The sequence below is a fragment of the Pectinophora gossypiella genome, chromosome 25 (genome assembly GCF_024362695.1).
Source record: "Pectinophora gossypiella chromosome 25, ilPecGoss1.1, whole genome shotgun sequence".
In the NCBI taxonomy this organism is placed as follows: domain Eukaryota; kingdom Metazoa; phylum Arthropoda; class Insecta; order Lepidoptera; family Gelechiidae; genus Pectinophora; species Pectinophora gossypiella.
Window position 1 is genome coordinate 4,346,082 of NC_065428.1, and position 19,531 is coordinate 4,365,612.

The following is a 19,531-nucleotide window of genomic DNA, read 5'->3' on the forward strand; positions in this document are numbered from 1 at the left end:
TATCAGGAACTTACCACTATATCGGTAGGGCGCTGCTGTGCGAGGGATAATATGGAAACAACAAATAAGTTAACACATGGTGCTATCATGCTTGGAGTGTTTATACATCTATAGATGTCTTGAGTAAATCAAGGGGTCAGAAGGTAAGAAGAGAAAAATATTGAGTTTACGAACTTAAAAGGAGGCATCTTCATAGGCTGATCCCTTATCACCATAAGGTTTATCATATCCAGCTTACGACATCGTATCAACAGTGGCTGCAAGTTGTCTTTGATTTCTTGTGGCTCCGCCCACCCCATTATGGATTACGGGCGTGAGTTTATGTATGTATGTGTATGTATCTTCATAATTTTGCTTCATTTGACGTCGGTGTTTCAGAAACCATGTTCAAATTTATTTGATTGTGACAAAAAATATATACTTAGTAACTCGTTTTTATTTTTCTCTTCTCAGAATAGTTTCATCGGGACAAGTTTTAATTACAAAGGGTCTAATATTATAGGTTTAAAAATACAAATATAGTGAAAAATATAACTCTGATGTGCAATTAATTGAATTACCGTCTTTTTATCAGATTCCTCATCCTTTTATGTAAGCATTGTTTGAAAGTTAATAACTTTATCATAATCATATACCTTTGCCTTTAATAATAATTAGTTGTTAAAACAACATTTTGTTACGAAATATAATACAATATAAAACCTCCTTGCATTAGGCGACAATTGTCAAGCAACATTTGTCTCCAGACGTCGGGCTATATCGAACGACGTTACCAGATGTCACTCGACATCTAATCTTGCAACTATGCTATATAGTTCCCATGTCATCGGTAACGCTTGATGTTTCCGAGGACATAATGTCGTTCAACAAATGTCGCTTAGTGGACGACGTTAACACGAGTAAGGAAGGAAGGATTGGCCACTTATCCATCATATGTTTTTGCAGATTGCCCAGGTAGCGTTGGATTTACAAATAGAATGTACAATACGCGACGTAGACATGGATGTAATATTTGAACGCGCTAAAATATGCGTCGACAATATGACAACCGTGAACTTTTTATTGCGTGCGATCCACAAAAAGAGATTTAATCGTCTGAATAGCTTTTTATTAGGTTAACAGTAGGCCTCCTGTGGCATAAGGTGATATTCAATACCATATATTTTTATCTCTTTCACTGTCGATTGTCATAACCATTAGCAACTTGGATAGAACCCCTGGTGTTAGGGGAATGTGTGTCCCCGATGAAAATCTGAGGATACCTAATGGCTGCAAAGGCGTTCTAATTTTCACCCCTGAAAAATTCAACTGTACCATAAGGCGGCAACCACAATAGACCTTACAAGTCGCAGTGATACAGTGCATGAAATAAGACCGGGTAGAAGTTTGGCTCAGGCGTTCCTCTGATGCACGTAACATTACATCGTCATGTACCCACATCAATAATGAACCGCAATACTCACCCCGCCAGATTTGGACTGTCTTCTCATGGAGCTGCGGTTGGTGCTGGGGATGTCCACCTCGGAATGCTCCACCGACCAGCCGATAGCAAGCAGAGCCTTCAGGGACTCGCGAACAGGCTCTTTGTAGCGCTCTTTCTCCTGTTGAGGGTTGAGCATAAACGTCGAATCTTCATCTTTCATGTGATTTGAGAGGTCACTGAACAATAATCAACCCCATCAACCGAAACGTTGAAGAATTGGCTGACTCAGTCATTTGTTGTTTGGTTGGTTTAAGAGTTAGATTTTGCAACCGCCGGGTATAGGCTTCTTGCTTACTGCACAATATTAAAAAATGCTATAGAAATATTTTTATGTACCTTACCTACGTTTTGAAATACTAAATCTAATAATAGTCTAGTCCAGTAATAGTAGTCTTTCTATTTATCTTTTATTTTGTACTTTTGTATTTCCTGTGATTGCAATAAAGTATTTCTTATGTTGTGTAGTTTATTTTTATCAGGACCAACAGCATCAGCATCAGTTATGTTGGATTTGGTAATTACCAAATGTCATAATTGTCAAAAATAACAGGAAATGTACTCAGTTCCAATAATATAAATCTATCTATAAGACAAATAATGTAATACTTACATAGTCATTGAGCATATTGTAGGGTTTCAAACGAGGATGACTCTTTTGGCTATCAGACCAAGATTCACCATACACCCAGCCATTCTCGATTTTTCTGAAAACAAATCATTCAGTTAGCCTAAGGAATGGATCTGTAACATAGGACTTTTAGTAGATAATAACGGTTTAACAAGAATTATAACCAACCAAAAAGAACCTTAAGAACAGTTTCTCAATACGATTTTGACAACAACCCCATCCTTCAAAGGAGTCGCCATACTGTGAATGTGGTCACCCGGGTCAAACCATATCTCACATAGTGAACAAGTGCCCTCTGAACCTGTTCTCAGGTGGCATAGCCGGGCTGCATTGTGTGACGAATGCGGCAGAGACTTGGTTAGGGGAGCTTAAGTTGGATATATGATCCACGCAGAATATTTTATTTTTGTCTGCCATACGCAATAATAATAACAACCCCATCTGTCAAAAACGGTTCTAATCCCAGCATGCCTAAACCAATGACTTTCGAGTTTTTGTCACCGTACCTGGAGGCCCAAGCGTCGTGATAATGTTCTGAGAACTTCTGCACAATAGTGTTGAGATCGTTGTTGAGAGCCACTGACGTCGTGTTGATGGGCTGCGGGTCGTACTGGGGGTTGTCTGGACCACCTGTGACAAACACATAGAAATCAATATATCTCCTGCGAGTTCCGACGTCTTCAGATTATACTCCTTAAAACGTAGCAAGATTAGAGTGACATATATCTTGTCTGTTTCGTGCTATGCTGTATATGAGCGTGAAAGACCCCGTGCAAGATGATATGCTATATCTCTATCCAGCTGCCATTCTAATCATTCTACATTATAGTTGCGTCGATTTATAAAGAGCGCATTTAAAAGCGCCCGCCCTTTTAGACAACTTGCTTGTATGCAAACATCTTCACGCTTTAACCCTTATTGAAACAAAGGAGCACAGATCACATTACTCTGTCGATTAGTGGAGACACATTCATACCAGAATTGAAAAATTGCGATTGAAGAATAATATTGGTTAATTTGTCTAAGAACATTCCGTCAAACATACATACGTACATAAACTGACGCCTATTTCCCACCGGGGTAAGCAGAGACTATAGAATTCCATTTGCTTCGATCCTGACACACTTCTCTTGCTTCCTCCACATTCATCAATCGCTTCATACACGCACGCCGGTTCAGAGTAGATCGTATTAAACCTTTTCTAATGACATCTCCAATTTGGAAAACCAATTCCAATTAAAAACCTTCAAAATACAATGTAGTTCTTTACGTACCGGTGGATTGCGGTTCTTTCCCGTAGAATTCGTCATCATAGTTCTTAGACAACGAGTAGTCCGGTGGCAGAGCACAACCTGAAAGAATAAAGGCAATTAATGTAAAGTCCTAGAGTCGTGGTAGACCAGTTGGTAGAACGCTCGCCTCTCACTTTGAGGTCGCAAGTTCGAATCCCAGCACAGGCCAAACCAATGTATGTCGAATATGTTTTCGAATTCATGTTTGGATCATAAATGACTATCACGTGCTCAGCGGTGAAGGAAAACATCGTGAGGAAACCCACATTTGACCTAACCTGCTAGTTTTACCTTCGCTGGTTGGAAGGTCTGACAGGTAGTCGATTCTGTAAAAAACCGATCCTGTCAAATCTTCAGGTTAGGAAAGCGGCCCTGCAATATCATAGAGTAAAATACAATAATAGAGTAAAATACAATAACAGCCTCCGTGGTCTAGTGGTTAGAGCATTAGGCTCACGATCTGGAGGTCCGGGTTCGATTCCCGATGGGGACATTGTCGAAACCACTTTGTGAGACTGTCCTTTGTTTGGTAAGGACTTTTCAGGCTTGAATCACCTGATTGTCCGAAAAAGTAAGATGATTCCGTGCTTCGGAGGGCACGTTAAGCCGTTGGTCCCGGCTATTAGCCGTAAAAACACCTCCACCAACCCGCATTGGAGCAGCGTGGTGGAGTATGCTCCATACCCCCTCCGGTTGATTGAGGGGAGGCCTGTGCCCAGCAGTGGGACGTATATAGGCAGTTTATGTTATGTTATGTTAAAATACAATAATAACATAACACATAATACTAACTTGATTCTAAAGAAATTAATCATATTGACATCAAGCAAAAAGTAATTGCAAGGCTTTATAAAAAAAAATGCTTCTCTCGGGGAATCTAGACTGATTTGATGTTTTATTGTCTATACTTGACCTTGACCTTGACTGTGGCTAACAGTTATTTTTAGATTGAAGGTTAAACTCATAAGGTCATCTGATCGATGATAGATAAGGTGATCTGTATAGACATTTACTCAAATACGGATTAATTTTTTTAAATATTTTTTTCGACCTTTGTGGTCTAGTGGTTGAGCGTTAGGCTCATGATCCGGAGGTCCTGGGTTCGATTCCCGGAGGGGACATATCACGAAAATTACTTTGTGGTCCCTAGTTTGGTTAGGACATTACAGTAAGATGATCCGTGCTTCGGAAGGCACGTTAAGCCGTTGGTCCCGGTTACTATTACTGATGTAAGTAAGTAGTCGTTACATGAACCATGTCAGGGGCCTTTGGCGGCTCAATAGTAACCCTGACACTGTTGGTACTTCACCTCACAACCCACACGATAGAAGAATTACTTTTATTTCATTTTTTTACTTTGGAATTTGCACCGCAACTGCAATAATTTATTTCAGCACTGATATTTAGCAGTGATATTAGAACATAAAGTGACCTTGACCTTGAAAATTGGATATACTTAGTTCGCGCTTCGGACACGCAATGTCCCAAACGGAAACTACTACTGCTTGAATTACACTATCTAGTACTACGTAGACACGAAAAATAACGCGGGCAGTTAATAGACGCTGTTTATGTCTATACAGGGTGTTAGTGACATCGTAGCGAAAACTTTGAGGGATGATTCAGGCCATGATTCTGAGTTGATATCAAGTGGAATTTTCCGTCGCAAAAGTATAGAACGAAAAATAATTTAAAAAAACATAAAAAAATCATAAATTTTCCGACAGGAAATTCCACTTAATATCAACTCAGAATCATGGTCTGAATCATCCCCCTCAGTATTCGTTACGGTGTCACTAACACCCTGTATAGATAAACGACGTACGTCTATTGGTCTAAGTTCCCAATATCTCAGACAGCATATTTTTGACTGCGGTTTGGTATGCGGTGGTTATTACTCGGTATTTAGAGAACTACATACACATACATAAACTCACGCCCGTAATCCCTAATGGGGTGGGCAGAGCCACAAATAATCAAAGACAACTTGCAGCCACTGTTGATACGAAGTCCAAAGATGTATATATGATGAACCTTATGGTGATAAGGGATCAGCCTATCGCCCATAACATTAGTCCATCATGTTAGAGGACACAATCCCTCTGTCGGTTTATACGACATGCCCGGGAAGAGAAGCAGCTGAACGTGTTCTATGTTTTTTATTTGCTTCCAGAACAGCATAGAAGAACTATTATTATTTCTATATTTAGAGAACTATTTTGGTAAATAGGTCCCATACTACTTCGGTCAATTTCATTCATTCATTTCATTTCAAACTTACCAATAGCAATGAGACAAGGCAATGCCTTCCCGAACAACTCGGGTTCATAGTCCATCTTGCTCAACGAGTCGAAGATGTTTGAGAACAGCATCATGGTTAGACGCTTCTCCTCATCAGAGGACGCGCCGTATACGCCGCCGCCTGCGCCGGTGCTGCCGTAGTACTTCGCGCAACGCTCGTAGTGGAGGGTTAGAAGCTGTGGGAAATATTGACTGGACAATAGGGCAGTTTCCAACTAGTCAAATCGGTTACTTTTTACTAAATGTCAAAACACGAAATCACTATGGAATTGGTAAGAAAAAGCAACCTGTGACGTCATAGAAACGTGACAAAATGTCGCACTTATTATTTACATTTTTCTTAATTAAAATTCATAAATAAGTTAAATAGAAAAAAGAAAATGTTTTTCGTTAGTTCTAGATCTGTCTTTATTTAGTAATCAGAATTTCATATTTTTTCTTGAACCTAGTACGGTCACGAGTACTAATATGTATACACTTTGAAACCATGTCACATTAACATTTTTCACAAATTAATCCGTAAGTCTCCATAAATGTGAAATACGATAATGCGACAGGGTTCTAAAGTGGGTACATGATATTGCTCATGACTGTACACGACTCAATTAGATCTGACAAAGTACAGAAGCCAGTGTTGTGACGTTCATTAGCATAGTAATAATAATAGTAATCGTTTATATTTCGAAAAAAAAAAGTTTTTTGTCACCTTTAAAACAGCCTCCGTGGTTTAGTGATTGAGCATTGGGCTCACGATCCGGAGGTCCCGAGTTCGAATCCCGGTGGAGACATATCACAAAAATCACTTTGTGATCCCTAGTTTGGTTAGGACGTTACAGGCTGATCATCTGAATGTCCGAAAGTAAGACGATCCGTGCTTCGGAAGGCACGTTAAGCCGTTGGTCCCGGTTATTACTTACTGATGTAAGTACGTAGTCGTTACTGAGTCATGTCAGGGGCCTTTGGCGGCTTAGTAACCCTGACACCAGGGTTGATGAGGTTGGTTATCCACCTCACAACCCACACGATAGAAGAAGTCACCTTTAGATCTGTATTTAGTAATCAGAATTTCATAATTTATCTTTGACCTCAGAAACTACCCAATACTCACCCGCAAAGCAACAGTGGTGTACTCGGATAACTGAGACACGTCCACAGTGAGTTTCCTTAACAACTTCAGCAACATGGCGGGTTGCATTGCCGAGGTCAGAGCCACCAAGAAGTCTGAAACGGCCTCACGCTGACCCTTTGTTAGCATGCGGTTCTTTGACAACCTGGAAAAGGGTTGTAAGTTAGTAAAAAGCTACATGACAGGATAAGTCAAATGAGATACTTTATACCAAAAGTCAAAATGAAAATTCGTTAATAAATGTGGTTAAAAAGTGGCTCCTAGACACTGGAAAACACGGCTGAAGCTTATAATGCTGATGATGTTAGTCTCATCACCAACCCATCATGAGAGCATTGGTGGACCGGTACGGCTTGTCGCTGCTGAACCGCTGGGTGCGTTTGCACGCGGTAACATAGCTGCCCGCGGCATCGGTGACTCAGGCCTGTCCCATGTTGCTTATTTTTATGTTAATCTGTTACTAATACTAGGTTAAGCTTTCTGTTACTAACATAATATGGACTAGTTTCCGAAATAAATATTTTGAATTTGATAGTTGAGCATTCGTTTATAAATCAAAAACGCACACACAAACATCTCTCACCCTAAACGCATATAATGTTGACGACAGGTCGACATGGCAATCGGGGCATGAGGTGAGCCGCGGAGGCGGGGTCGCCCCGCACACCCGCACAGTCCCCGCGGCGTCTTAGTCTTAGTGTCGCACGAGTCTGTATCGACCGCGTTTATCGATTATAATCTCGCTCACATAATTTATTGAATTAGAAATTAACATTAACACAAAAGAAAAACAATTGATTTAAAAGAAATCTAATCTAAATATTTATGGTCAATCAAAATTATAAATATAAGAAATTATTGAAAACTAAGAATAATATTTTAGAAATAAAATTAACGTTAGATGATTCAGATGAATAAATATTAACTTAAATGAAAATGTGGTATTATTTTATTCACATTTTGTTACATACATAATAAAAATATATCGATATTGAAAACGTCACATCACTACAGAATTGCCATGTCGACCTGTCGTCTACTATACCTGCTCCGTTTCGTCGTGGGTAAAAAGAAACATTAAATAGTTTTTCTTCTTCTATGTCGAGGTTAATTTTTATATTTTTTTTTGATCTATCTAAATGTTGTTTGATGGTGTTTTTACGTGTGATGTTGTCCGGCCTATGGTGGTTGAAGGGATACGTTTGGAAGGAACGGTACCTATTGAGGGGACGATGTAACTTGATAGTTTGCGAGCTGATTACCGGCATTTCTAGGTAAAGAATGATACCCGATCACCTGTAAACAGTATGCAGCGTGGCGTCGAGTAGACTGGCGTAGTTTTCCGCCTCGTTGTAGAAGTACGCGTGCTTAATGAGCAGCGGCAGGATCGAGTTGCCGATGTAGCGGTTCATGGACAGAGCCATGTCAGACTCACAGCCGTCGTTCTGATAGGGAAATTAAAGTTAATTAAATAAAGCTGTAGTTTTGACAACGAAGACTTCTTTTCGGGTGCGTTGTCTGTGGTCGAAGATCGCCATTTTACTGAGCCATCAAAGGCATAGACCATATGACTTCTCGAACAAATGTCAAAGTAGACATTTTTCCTGGCACGGGAATTCGATAGTGAGGTAAAAGATCTGGCCACTCACAGCGGCCTAAGCGGGTAAAATTTCATCACATGACTAATTTAAATGCCTCGCTCTTGACGGTGTAGCTTGAAGCTACTTTTCCAGGGAAAATTAGAGCAGTGGTTTCCTTCTTGCCTTCTGCCTCGCAGTACTCTGTCTGATGTGAGAGGGATGGCGCCCAGAGAAGTCTATTTCAAAGCCGAACTTGGTTAAACCTATAGATAAAAAATATAACCTTCCTTTTTGAAGTCGGTAGCAACCTACAGTTCTTCTGTCAAACTAGCTATTTTCAACATTCTATTACATGTGGTCAATCTTTTCGTAGCAAGAACTCACTCTATCCAACATAGTTGCAGCCCTCAGATCGGGAAGAAATGCCTCCTCCAGCAGTCTGTAGAACAGTTCTTGGGTCTCTATGCCGTATACTCTCTCCAGGAAAAGACCCACGCTCTGCTTGTGGCCCGGGATTAGCCCCGATGGCATATCTGTGGGTAATGAGAACAACGTGTGAAAATAAGACATGATATAAGTAACACGGGAGAAACAGAGAAAGAGGAAACAAACCTTATCGAATAAGGTTCGTAAAGCGTGAGTTCGTAAAGAGTAGTAAGGATGGCTGCGTGCGCAACCACAAATCTCACTCCATCAAGAACCGTCGTACCGTACACGCGCATCAAGAATCAGTTATAAACAGTATAATGTAATGTGAAAGTAATAAAACAGAGAGCATTAAAAGAAACGTGTGGGTTAGAAAGTCTTTACTTTTAAAACCATTAATATCCTTAAATGCAAATACGCGATAGCCGGAGAGTATTTAGTAATATTAGTAACTAACCTGACTTAGGTCTCTCCTCCCCCATGGCTGGGTTGTTGAGCGTGAATCTTAGACTGAGCACTCCTTGCAGATCTTCTAGTGGCACCAGCGACCGCAAGATGGCGCGCGCTCGGAGAGACTCGTTCTTGCCCTGGAGATTTTAATGCGAATTAAAGAAATCGAATGAAACTTCTTAAGGACCAGCAGGGCTAACGTGCGCAATGTGATAAACGAATCGATCGATTCAATAAATTTTGTCGAAATCGATAAGTTCATTTTTTTCTCTGACATGCGTGTCACGTGACTAACCACTAGACCACGGAGGCTGTGTGTGTGATATAAATAAAAGACGTAAATCTTGAAATAAAACAATAGCCTGTACTCACCAGAGCGATAACAGCAGCATCAGGCGCACACCGCCCCAGTAGGTCGACGAGCGTGCAGTAGAAGTTGAGGATGGCTGCGCCGGTGTCAATGTAATCTTCATCGTCATCTGACTCCGGTAGTGGGTGGCTGAACTGGAATAAATAAAAAAAATAAAAATAAAATAAAATGGCGGAATAACAGCTGTTTATTTGTCGAGTCTACAATATTATGGACACTTTGCGAAACATGGTTTTAGCGACACCGTACCAAATACTGAGGGGGATGATTCAGACCATGACTCTGAGTTGATATCAAGTGGAATTTTCCGTCGCAAAATTCACGTTTTTGTGCTTTTTTAATTGTCTTTATTTTATACTTTTTTGATGGAAAATCATCCTTCAAAGTTTTCGTTGCGGTGTCACTAACACCCTCTATAATATTGAGACTTTGACGAGTTCATTATGTAACTGGCAAATATTGTTCAGGGGGTATTAGCCGATTGGGATTTCAGCCGCCTCGCAGATAATCATTGACATCAAGCCGGTGATTTGTACTCGGAGTCACGAATCACCAGAATGCTTGGTATTGAAGATGGATATGATGAACCTTAATAGAGGTCATCATACTCCTTAAGTCAGTGTTTGCCGTCCAGAAGCAGTTTATCTAGTACAACATGTAAAGAGTGAAGATAGAAGTTCCTATTCAGAAGTATTTAAAAATAAATCCACAAAAAGCAACTCACGGTAACATCCCCTTCTTGCTCCATCTCCCTGAGCTTCCTCCGATCAGCGATCCTTTCACTCATCTTATTGGCATCCACTATTGCCTTGAGCAGACCCTCGCCTTCGCCTCGCAACGCGGGGCCGAGGCACTCTGGTCTTCTGATCAGCAAGCGAATCACCAGGTTTGCGTTCTCTTCTACGCTTTCGCCGTTAACCTAGGGAAAGATGTTTTGGTTGGTTATTTATTATCACTTTTCATTTGCGTACCTACGGTTTTTGTCCAGTGAAGGCAACTGTCGAGCTGAACTAACCACAGATTAAATACACACATATTCCTGATTGGAGTAGTCAGAGATATATCGCATGATGAGCAAAGTACCCACGCGTCACCGAGCAATTATCGTCGTGTCAATATGTGTACTCACCCAAACACAGAACCTCAAGAAGTCAAGGTATCGTTCACCCTCGACTGGGTCCCAGCCGAGGTCGGGATATCCCTTCTCTACCAACTCAGAGTTGCTCTGCAGACCACATCGCGACAGGTACACTGCTATCTTCTCTAGGTAGTGTTCTCTGCAACCAAATGGTTAATATAAGTATAAAGTACTTTCCGTGGTGGCGGTTACCACACGATCCAGACATCCTGGGTTTCCTGGGTCGATTCCCTATAGGAACATGTCAAATAAAATGTCACTTTGTAAGTCTGTCCCTAGTTTAGTTAGGTCATTATAGACTTGGATCAGGTATATCGTGGTTGTCTGAGAACTATGATGTTTCTGTATTTTGGAAGGCTCGTAAAGATGTAAAAAAAATATTATTTTTAAAGACGTTATTCCCGGCTACTACTTATTGAATTAAGTGCCTACATAATCGTTACATGATCTCTCGAAGGCAGATGATCTCTAGATGCTCAATAATAACCCTGACTTCAAGGTTGGTGAGGTTGGTCATTGACTTTATAATACACACCAAAGAAAAAGACTACAATAAATAACAATAAAATATTAAAATAAACATCCAAACTGACCTCAGAGCAAGAGCCAGCTCAGTATTCTCCATCAAACTAGAGTAAGCGACATCAAGGGGCGTGGATCCCCTCAACGATGGTCTAGACAGCAGAATGTTGGAGTTCTCTAGAAGGAAGTCGAAGTGGTCGAACATGGCCTTCTGGTTCTGACGGCCCGTGCGGCAGAAGTAGCAGAGGAAGCGGCAGCAGGCTACCACCATCTCGTGAGATGTGTCCTGGAGAGGAATAATGCTTAATTATTATATTTATTATTCAATTTCGGCATATCTATTACCAGGGTATCTGGAGAATTAAAAGAAGATTAAAAAAATGGACATTGCCACGTAAGACAATGGCAGTCGGCACTACTGTGACAAAAGACTAGTTTCTAACTAGTCAAATCGGTTACTTTTTACTAAATCTCAAAACACGCACACTCTGTGACGATAGAGAAAAATGTGATAAAATGTCGGACTTATTCTTGATTCAAATTCATAAATAAGTTAAATATAAAAAAAAATGGTTTTCGTTAGTTTTAGATCTGTCTTTACTTAGTAATCTGAATTTCATAACGTATATTTGCAATTTCGCAGTGTAAAGGTGGAACAGAAGAGTTTACCTTCTCCTTGCCTTCGTCGGCGGCGGGCTGCGAAGAGGGCGCGGCGTCGGACTGCGCCTGCGCGCGTCGGCCGAGAGTGTTCATCATCACTGCCATCACGTTCTCGTGCACGCGGAGAACACTGCGCAGATTATTATTACAGTTAGTAATTTAATCAGCTAACAGTTAAATCCAAGTTACATCTATCATAAACAAGACAAATTGGTTTTACAATATTTCGCGGTACTTACCGAATTAAATCAGGATGTTGGAAGAAAGTGTGATTGTTGACCAGTTTCCTTAAAAAAAAAAAAAAAAACAATTATATTAGATGTTAAATTCTTTGATAAATTGATAGATGCTTTATTCAGCTTTACCAAAAAATCTTTTTATTTTATTTAGGTAAGATAAAGTAGAAAAAAATACTGACAATGTCTATGCTTTTTACTCTAGTCCCATTCCAAAAAATGTCCTAAAAACACACACATTGGAATTTGACACTTATTCCTTGATCCTTGATCAAGATCGTGACACGTGATCAGCCCATTCATGGGGAGCAACGTCCTAAGATCCAGATAATATGCTGACAGGCAAAACCAAATACCAAATACAAATAGTATAGTATAGTAGTAGTAGCAAAAACCTATATGTGAGAATCCAAATCAAAAGGACCCTTAACACAGCCTGGCGCGATAAACGTCTAATGAATCGAAATTCAATTTTTATACACAAATAATTTAAAAAATCCAAGAGGAGACAATCCCCTGTCCAGTTGGGTAAGCTACTTACCAAAGCCTCTTCCTCATGAGCTCTTCCTCCTCCTGGCTCATCTGCACCGGCAGCAGCGCTCGTATCTGGCTGAGGCCGACCCACATCTCCGCCACGTCCTGCTTCGTCTTCGAGTTGATCACGTATGTCTTCTCCAACGCGCGAATCAGTTCGCCAACAGCGTCGTATTGGCGGACGAGGAGGCTGTTGAAGGGTATTTTTTGGTTATTTACCTAATCATTATTTAAAATGTTGGAATGAATATCTACACATGAAACAATACACCATCTACCACCAATCACGTCGATCTAACAGAAAGCTCGGTGAAGCTCATCTTTCGATGGATGTGCAATATAACATAATATGTTGTATTGCGCTGGTACATCTCGACATATCAAAGATTAACAGAATGAAATAAAAAATATGTTCCGTAACAGAAATAAGCAGGGCAAAAAATCTACATTTTTAATCACTTGTAATCCATGTTTGATTGGGCAGAACTTTCAAGACCAGTCCGCTCTTAGATTTGACATCTTAAGATGGTCATGATGTATGATGACAAGTTTTCAGCCTATCGCCCATAATGATTTATTTGTTAAAATTAGACACAGTCCTTTAGTCAACATGCTTGGGACGACAAGCAGCTGAACACTTATTTCTCATTTCTTTATCTTAGCAAGGAAAACTATAAAATGAATATAAATCAGTACCTGAACATCTCCCTAACAAGTTTGGGAGTTTCTATCTGCGATTCCTCTGCCCAGCATACTATTGTCTGAATCAGCACCTTCCGGAACTTTTCTTCTGGCGTCTTCTTTGGTGGCTCTTCGATAGGCTGTCGAGCAAATAAAGATCTTATATAAGAGAAACTATGAATTACATTATTAGTAATTAAATCAGAAATCAGAATCATTTATTCAACGTAATTATCATGGATAAACTTGTTGAAGGTCAATTTAACATTTTTGAATTTACGTCATTTCGCAAGGTGTTATGGCTGAGGATAAGAAATGACAAGAAACTGCAACAGCAACACATCTTTTAAAAACCAATGGTACACATTACAACTTAATAAATAACTAGAGGAACACATTCAATTTACAAAATGTCTTTACCTTTGGCTCTTCTTCCAATTCCTTGACGGTATTAATTATATTATACAGCTTGCCAAATGCACCGGGTTTCGTTGCAGGCTCATTTGACTCCTGTAAAAAAGAAAACATTTCACATTGAGATAACAACGAGGATATTTTATATCATTTCTAGATTTTAATTTGGATTTATTAAAAGAGGTACAAAATGCAGCGCCATCTTATGTTTGTTAATAATCACTTGTTGTCACCGGAAGAGGTAGACAGCGGTAGGTTACTAATTTAACCTAACCTGTTAATACAGGTCACACACATCTGAAAAACATTTCTCAGGAATTTAGGTTTCCTTATGATGTTTTCCCTTGAACACGTCATAATAATTTATGATCCAAATGAATTCGAAAATAAATTCAAAAATCATTGGTTAAGCCCGTACTGGGACTCAAATCTTTCAAACCGTTCTTTCGTCTATCATCTTGATAGTTTTGGTCCACTTACATCGCCGTCAGGTTCCTGCAGCGCGGTGAGTGAGACGTGCGCCATCAGCGTGCCGTGGAACTCATTCATTCTGGCAATCAGGTCCTCGCCGCATGGGACATTCTCTTTGTCCTCTTCGTCCATGTGTTTGAAACCTGATGACATAATAACATAACAAGCTCACGGCTGTATCTCAATTGGAGTGAAAGATGAACTAAGTACCCACACCTCACCGTGCCTTCTGTTATACCAACGTGTTAGGTGTTGCCGTCTATAATGGATAATGTATAGGTATATCAAGAAATATTTATTTCCTATATTTATTGTGGAGTTGCTGGTTGTAACGGCGAAACACGACTTTGATGTTGGGCTGCTAAAAAAAACCTCTTTTTTCCTTTAACTGGCCATGTACAAAGTATCGGCGGTAAAGGAAACCATCTTGGAGAAGGAATAGTTCACAGCCTTTCTCATCCATTGATTTTAGGCCAAGTAGTTACTGCCATCAGTGACAAAATCTATGATAAGTTACGTCAAAGAAAAAAAGACATTCCTTGCTGGGTACAGACATCTTCTTTACTACGCCATTCTGAACGACCCCAACCACATAACCTACCTGTCGTCGGACCACCAAGCCGCTGGTCTATCCACTGACCTATATCTACACGAAATAAACCTTCTATAATCATCCTCAACTTACTCAGTATAGCGTTCATCTGCTCTCGCGGTGGACAACGGTATTCTCTTGTCTTCTTAGCGGCCACTGCGCTGGGTAAATCAGACTGCTTGATCTCTACGTAACGTCTGGGAACAAATACATAGTTATCTTTAGCTTTTACTGCTTATTAGGCACATCAGATACCAGAGCAGTGATGTTTTGATTCTTTTGGACATTTGTTATTTATCATTAGATAATACATTTATTAGACAGCAGAATAGGACAGAGAAAGTGTAAATGGATTGTGTGTATATGTGTGAGTACTAAGATATCACTCCACTTAGAGTGGGTCGATGATGAGAATCAGAGCGGACAGACCAAAAAATCAAAGATTCAACACAAAGCAAGAAATAATGATGCTCCGTACCGATTCGTGAACGTGCTATTCGTGAACATGTACACATGGGTAAGCCGATATGACGTCACATTTTAATTTAGGTATAAGTTTCTGTGTTCGTTTTCCATGTTTCTATATAGAAAATATTTCGTGTTTGCGTTAACTTCTGATGTGATGTCATTATAATGTATATATATGTAATCCGTGTCTGTGGTGTCCTAAATAATAAATGTTTCTTTCTTTCAAATGTTTCTTTCTATCACTAAGTAGGAAGAAGATAAAAATTTTGCCAACCCACCTCAACTGATCAGTCTGAAGATCCCCAACTAAATCATGAGCGAAGGCTATGATGGCCTCCACCCTGTGCCGCAGCTGGATGTCATTCAAGTGTTGCAGAAGGTAGCACATCTGAAGTTTAGCTCCTTCCGCCATCTTCATGTGGAGGAGACCTTTGCGGTGCTCGTCTTTACCCTCTGTGAAGGATGTTGAAGTATAGGTAAAATAATAATGTGTTGTCCAAGTTCGCCAAACGGGCGACGCACCAGCACCGCCAACAGAAGTAATAATTACCTTTATCAAACGTAGGGTCCCAGGTTTCTGGGTTGGTCATGATGAGTAGCTTTTCAACATCTTCATCTCGCATCATGCCCACCAGTAGCAGACGGTCTACGAGCTTGATTAGAGGCCTGCACAAGAGAGTAATAAAGCAGGAACCGCGAAACAAGTAAGACGGGAAGAATCATAATATATAAAAATACGTTACATCCAAGGTAGGTACACTAGTTTAAGAGAGCTTGGATGAGGATTGTTTCTTGATCGTTTGTATTTTTATTTCTGAGCGATGGGCACGGATCGTCACGCATTGGGTGCCTCATGACCGGTACAAGCGTCGTGGTAGACCTCGAAAGAGATGGCATGACGACTTGGACGCTTACCGGATAGACTGGCCGGATTATGCATAAGACCGCGAAAAATAGAAAGAGGAAGAGGAAGCCTTTGCCCAGCAGTGGGATCTTGTAGGCTTTATTAGATGACACCATCATGTATGTTGATGCCGTCGCTTGAAAGCCTTGTTTGTGCAATATCGAGATGGTTGGCCTAGTAGAAATATAATACAAGAAGATGCAAAGTGGGTTCATCAATCTCCACTATATAATGATTAGCTAAGTGAGACATTTATACTTTCGTTTTTGGCTACGCACAAAAGGTTTGCCCAGCGTTATCTTTAAAACTCTCCACAGTTTTATACTCACAAGAATAGATTCTCATTGCTGCCTCCTACAGGGTCGCGGTTGTGCACCTGGTTGGTCTCGACGGCTTCAGCCAACGCTTGCATCACGAACTCGCGCACCACCTCCAGGGGGAAGTAGGGCGAGTACAGGTTGCTTATGTCCGATATGTTTTCACTGGGGAAGGATTTGATATTTATAAAGTAACATAGAGCATGTACACTATAGAGGAAGTTATTTGACAACAATTCTGCCAAAATAAAATCAAATCTGGGTAGTCTATATAAGACCTAAATGATTGGCTGACGCAATCGCAAACAAATAAAATGAGATGACATGATGGGTGTTGCGCCTAAGTGGAAGCGAGAAAATTTAATGGTTATTTTTATTTAATGTTTTCTTACACATAAGCTAATCTATCTATCGCCAAGCAATGACGAAATAAAACAAATACAGCAAGTATTTTTTCCGTCAGAATTTTTTTCCAGTTACCTTGTGTCGCACTGCAGAGCTGTCATAGTCCTTTGAAGGCATACATAATGAAAATATCAGCGACATGCGTATCATATCTCCCAAAACTTATGAAATACCCCGAAAACCTATCAAAAATCTCCACAAAAAAACACATATCGCTAACTCAACCCTTAACCTTCAAAATCTCCCAAACAAAACAAAGGTTCCCTCAAATTAAGCAGACACCCCCAAAATTAATCAAAGACCCCATGATTAATCTAACCCGAAACTAATAAGACCCACTAAAATGATTATCAAATAATCATATATCCCCAAAACTTATCAAAAACCCACAAAACTTACGCGATATCCGTCATCTTCATCTGCGGCCGGACGCTCTCAGTCTGTAGCGACCGCAGGCTGTGGCCCATTTCGGGATCTTCGTACAAAGCCTTCAGCTCCGGTCCCAGAGGGATGACGAACTCGTTCTTGCATACTTCCCTGGATAAAACGAAAGAATTCGATTCGAAAGAGACGTATTTGAAATACAAAAATGGTTTTGGCGAGTCTGATTTGCACCTTTTGCTATTGTCAATAACACAAAATAATTTAACAAAAAATGCAGCTACTTCAGTCTGCAAAGTCAGGCACGATATGTCAGTAAGTTATTCCTTTTATAAACGTCTGTAGTTACCATGATAGATACAGTAAAAATAGTACAATATGTACACAGTACTTACATGGTGGTAGCGTGTGACTCCAGATGCAGGGCGATGAGAAGATCGTAGAAGCCCTGTCGCAGAGGTCCGGACATGTACTGAGACTGGATAGCGTACAACAGCTGTTTCTGGTCCACGTGTTGGCATAGCGCGTGCGCGGCTCTGGTGGGGAAATGTAGGGGTTAGAATACATTTAATATTATCTAGTTTCCTGGAAGAAATTGCTACTATTAATCAGAATGTCTAGACTTCTCATCTTTTCTTCTTATTGTGTGGGTTGTGAGGTGATTACCAACCTCATCAACCCTGGTGTCAGAGTTATTATTGAGTCGCCAAAGACCCCTGAAATTACTCGTGTAACGACTACATACTTAAATCAGTAAGTAGGACCAACGGCTTAACGTGCCTTCCGAAGCACGGATCATCTTACATTCGGACAACCAGGTGATCAGCCTGTAATGTCCTAACCAAACTAGGGATCACAAGGTGATTTCTGTGACATGTCCCCACCGAGATTCGAACCCGGGGCCTCCGGATCGTGAGTCCAATGCTCGACCACTGGACCACAGAGGCTGTTACAATTATTAATTATAGTATTACAATAAATATAATGTTCTCTGAAGATTAATTGGTTCGATACGTTTTTCAGTTTATAATTATAGTCTAGGGTATTTCCAACTATTGCTACAATTACTTAAATATAAAATACCGTATTATAAAATTGATATGCAAACTCAAGAAGGCATGAAAAAGCGAACATCGTGTCTTATAAAGAAGACAAAAGTTGTCTTTGGATGGACAGGAATAGAGAATACTGCACCGACAAGAGCGTGGCTCTTAAGTTAATAATGATCTTCTTATATCGTGCGGGTAATCAGATGGATTACCAACCTTAGCTACCCTGGTATCGGGGTTATTATTGAGCAGCCAAATGATGATGCAAACATTATTCACCTGTAATTACTCTGGTAGCACAAAGCAGCGTATAGCGTGAGGGTGTGCGAGTGGAAGCTCAGCAGCTTGTCCATTTCAATCAGCTCCAGGATGTCTATACAGCGGTCTTCCTCTGGGAATTCATACACATTTCATTTAATGGCTAGTCCAAGCACCTCCACCAACTTGCCCCGGAGCAGTGTGGAGTGGGTACGTTAATATTAATTGAGCAATTCCAAGTATTTATTTTATCCAATTTACGTATATATATTTAGAAATTTTATCTATCTATCTATCAACAGCAGTCTTGGTTTGGGCTTAAGTTCCTTTATATATCCACCAGTTTCAAAATGATTCTTTTCTCATAACTCTATTTTCTAAACTTTCTCCTTCTATCGTCAACTTTCCCTAGATGTCTAAAAACCTGAGAACATACATTTTACGAATTATCTATATGGACATTTTGTTCAAGAAATATCTGAGAGATAATATAATATGGGCATTTCTTGTAGGAAAGTTAAGGTGGGTTTGGGTAACATAAAGGTTCTTCTAAAAGTTATATTTTTAATATAAGAACGCATCCTACTTTATGTGCCTCATTGTTTTGTTTTCTGGTAATAAAAACATTTTTCATGTCGTTTCATTTCAAATACAATTGACTGTACCTGGTATGTGCAGAGCAAGCATAGACACGGCGTCTTCGCACAGCATGGACCAACCACGAATGTCGGACAATTTCAGAGCGTGCACTTGTAGGGATTGGTTCGGCACCTGCAAATTAAATGGGTTTTTTGATTTCTAACGTAGCCTGGGAGAGGGGAGTGGGATGTATATAGGTTGTTTAC

At 40.1% G+C, this 19,531-nt stretch overlaps 2 protein-coding genes across 15 annotated transcripts in view; one reads left to right on the forward strand and one right to left on the reverse strand.

Annotated features, from left to right (window-relative positions):
- Window positions 1-19,531, reverse strand: part of LOC126378014 (ryanodine receptor) — a 167,659-nt gene that overhangs the window by 54,236 nt on the left and 93,892 nt on the right. For 5 of the 14 annotated variants that reach the window (XM_050026051.1, XM_050026049.1, XM_050026041.1 and 2 more), the window contains 28 exons: window positions 19,352-19,457; window positions 18,708-18,819; window positions 17,775-17,915; window positions 17,398-17,535; window positions 16,606-16,758; window positions 15,923-16,038; window positions 15,651-15,825; window positions 14,998-15,101; window positions 14,322-14,455; window positions 13,848-13,937; window positions 13,443-13,567; window positions 12,754-12,936; window positions 12,216-12,263; window positions 11,986-12,106; window positions 11,388-11,602; window positions 10,786-10,933; window positions 10,381-10,575; window positions 9,659-9,790; window positions 9,294-9,423; window positions 8,795-8,943; window positions 8,127-8,275; window positions 6,813-6,975; window positions 5,685-5,880; window positions 3,386-3,463; window positions 2,618-2,741; window positions 2,094-2,187; window positions 1,464-1,601; window positions 15-32 (listed from right to left, as the gene is read on the reverse strand). In XM_050026051.1, the coding sequence (XP_049882008.1) occupies window positions 15-32; window positions 1,464-1,601; window positions 2,094-2,187; window positions 2,618-2,741; window positions 3,386-3,463; window positions 5,685-5,880; window positions 6,813-6,975; window positions 8,127-8,275; window positions 8,795-8,943; window positions 9,294-9,423; window positions 9,659-9,790; window positions 10,381-10,575; window positions 10,786-10,933; window positions 11,388-11,602; window positions 11,986-12,106; window positions 12,216-12,263; window positions 12,754-12,936; window positions 13,443-13,567; window positions 13,848-13,937; window positions 14,322-14,455; window positions 14,998-15,101; window positions 15,651-15,825; window positions 15,923-16,038; window positions 16,606-16,758; window positions 17,398-17,535; window positions 17,775-17,915; window positions 18,708-18,819; window positions 19,352-19,457 (3,675 nt within the window). Of the gene's footprint in view, window positions 1-14; window positions 36-1,463; window positions 1,602-2,093; window positions 2,188-2,617; window positions 2,742-3,385; window positions 3,464-5,684; window positions 5,881-6,812; window positions 6,976-8,126; window positions 8,276-8,794; window positions 8,944-9,293; window positions 9,424-9,658; window positions 9,791-10,380; window positions 10,576-10,785; window positions 10,934-11,387; window positions 11,603-11,985; window positions 12,107-12,215; window positions 12,264-12,753; window positions 12,937-13,442; window positions 13,568-13,847; window positions 13,938-14,321; window positions 14,456-14,997; window positions 15,102-15,650; window positions 15,826-15,922; window positions 16,039-16,605; window positions 16,759-17,397; window positions 17,536-17,774; window positions 17,916-18,707; window positions 18,820-19,351; window positions 19,458-19,531 lie in introns of all 14 variants that reach the window. The other 9 variants (XM_050026038.1, XM_050026046.1, XM_050026040.1 and 6 more) reach the window with 2 other exon arrangements.
- LOC126378047 (irregular chiasm C-roughest protein-like) overlaps window positions 1-19,531 on the forward strand; it is a 416,593-nt gene that overhangs the window by 9,293 nt on the left and 387,769 nt on the right. The window lies entirely within an intron of this gene.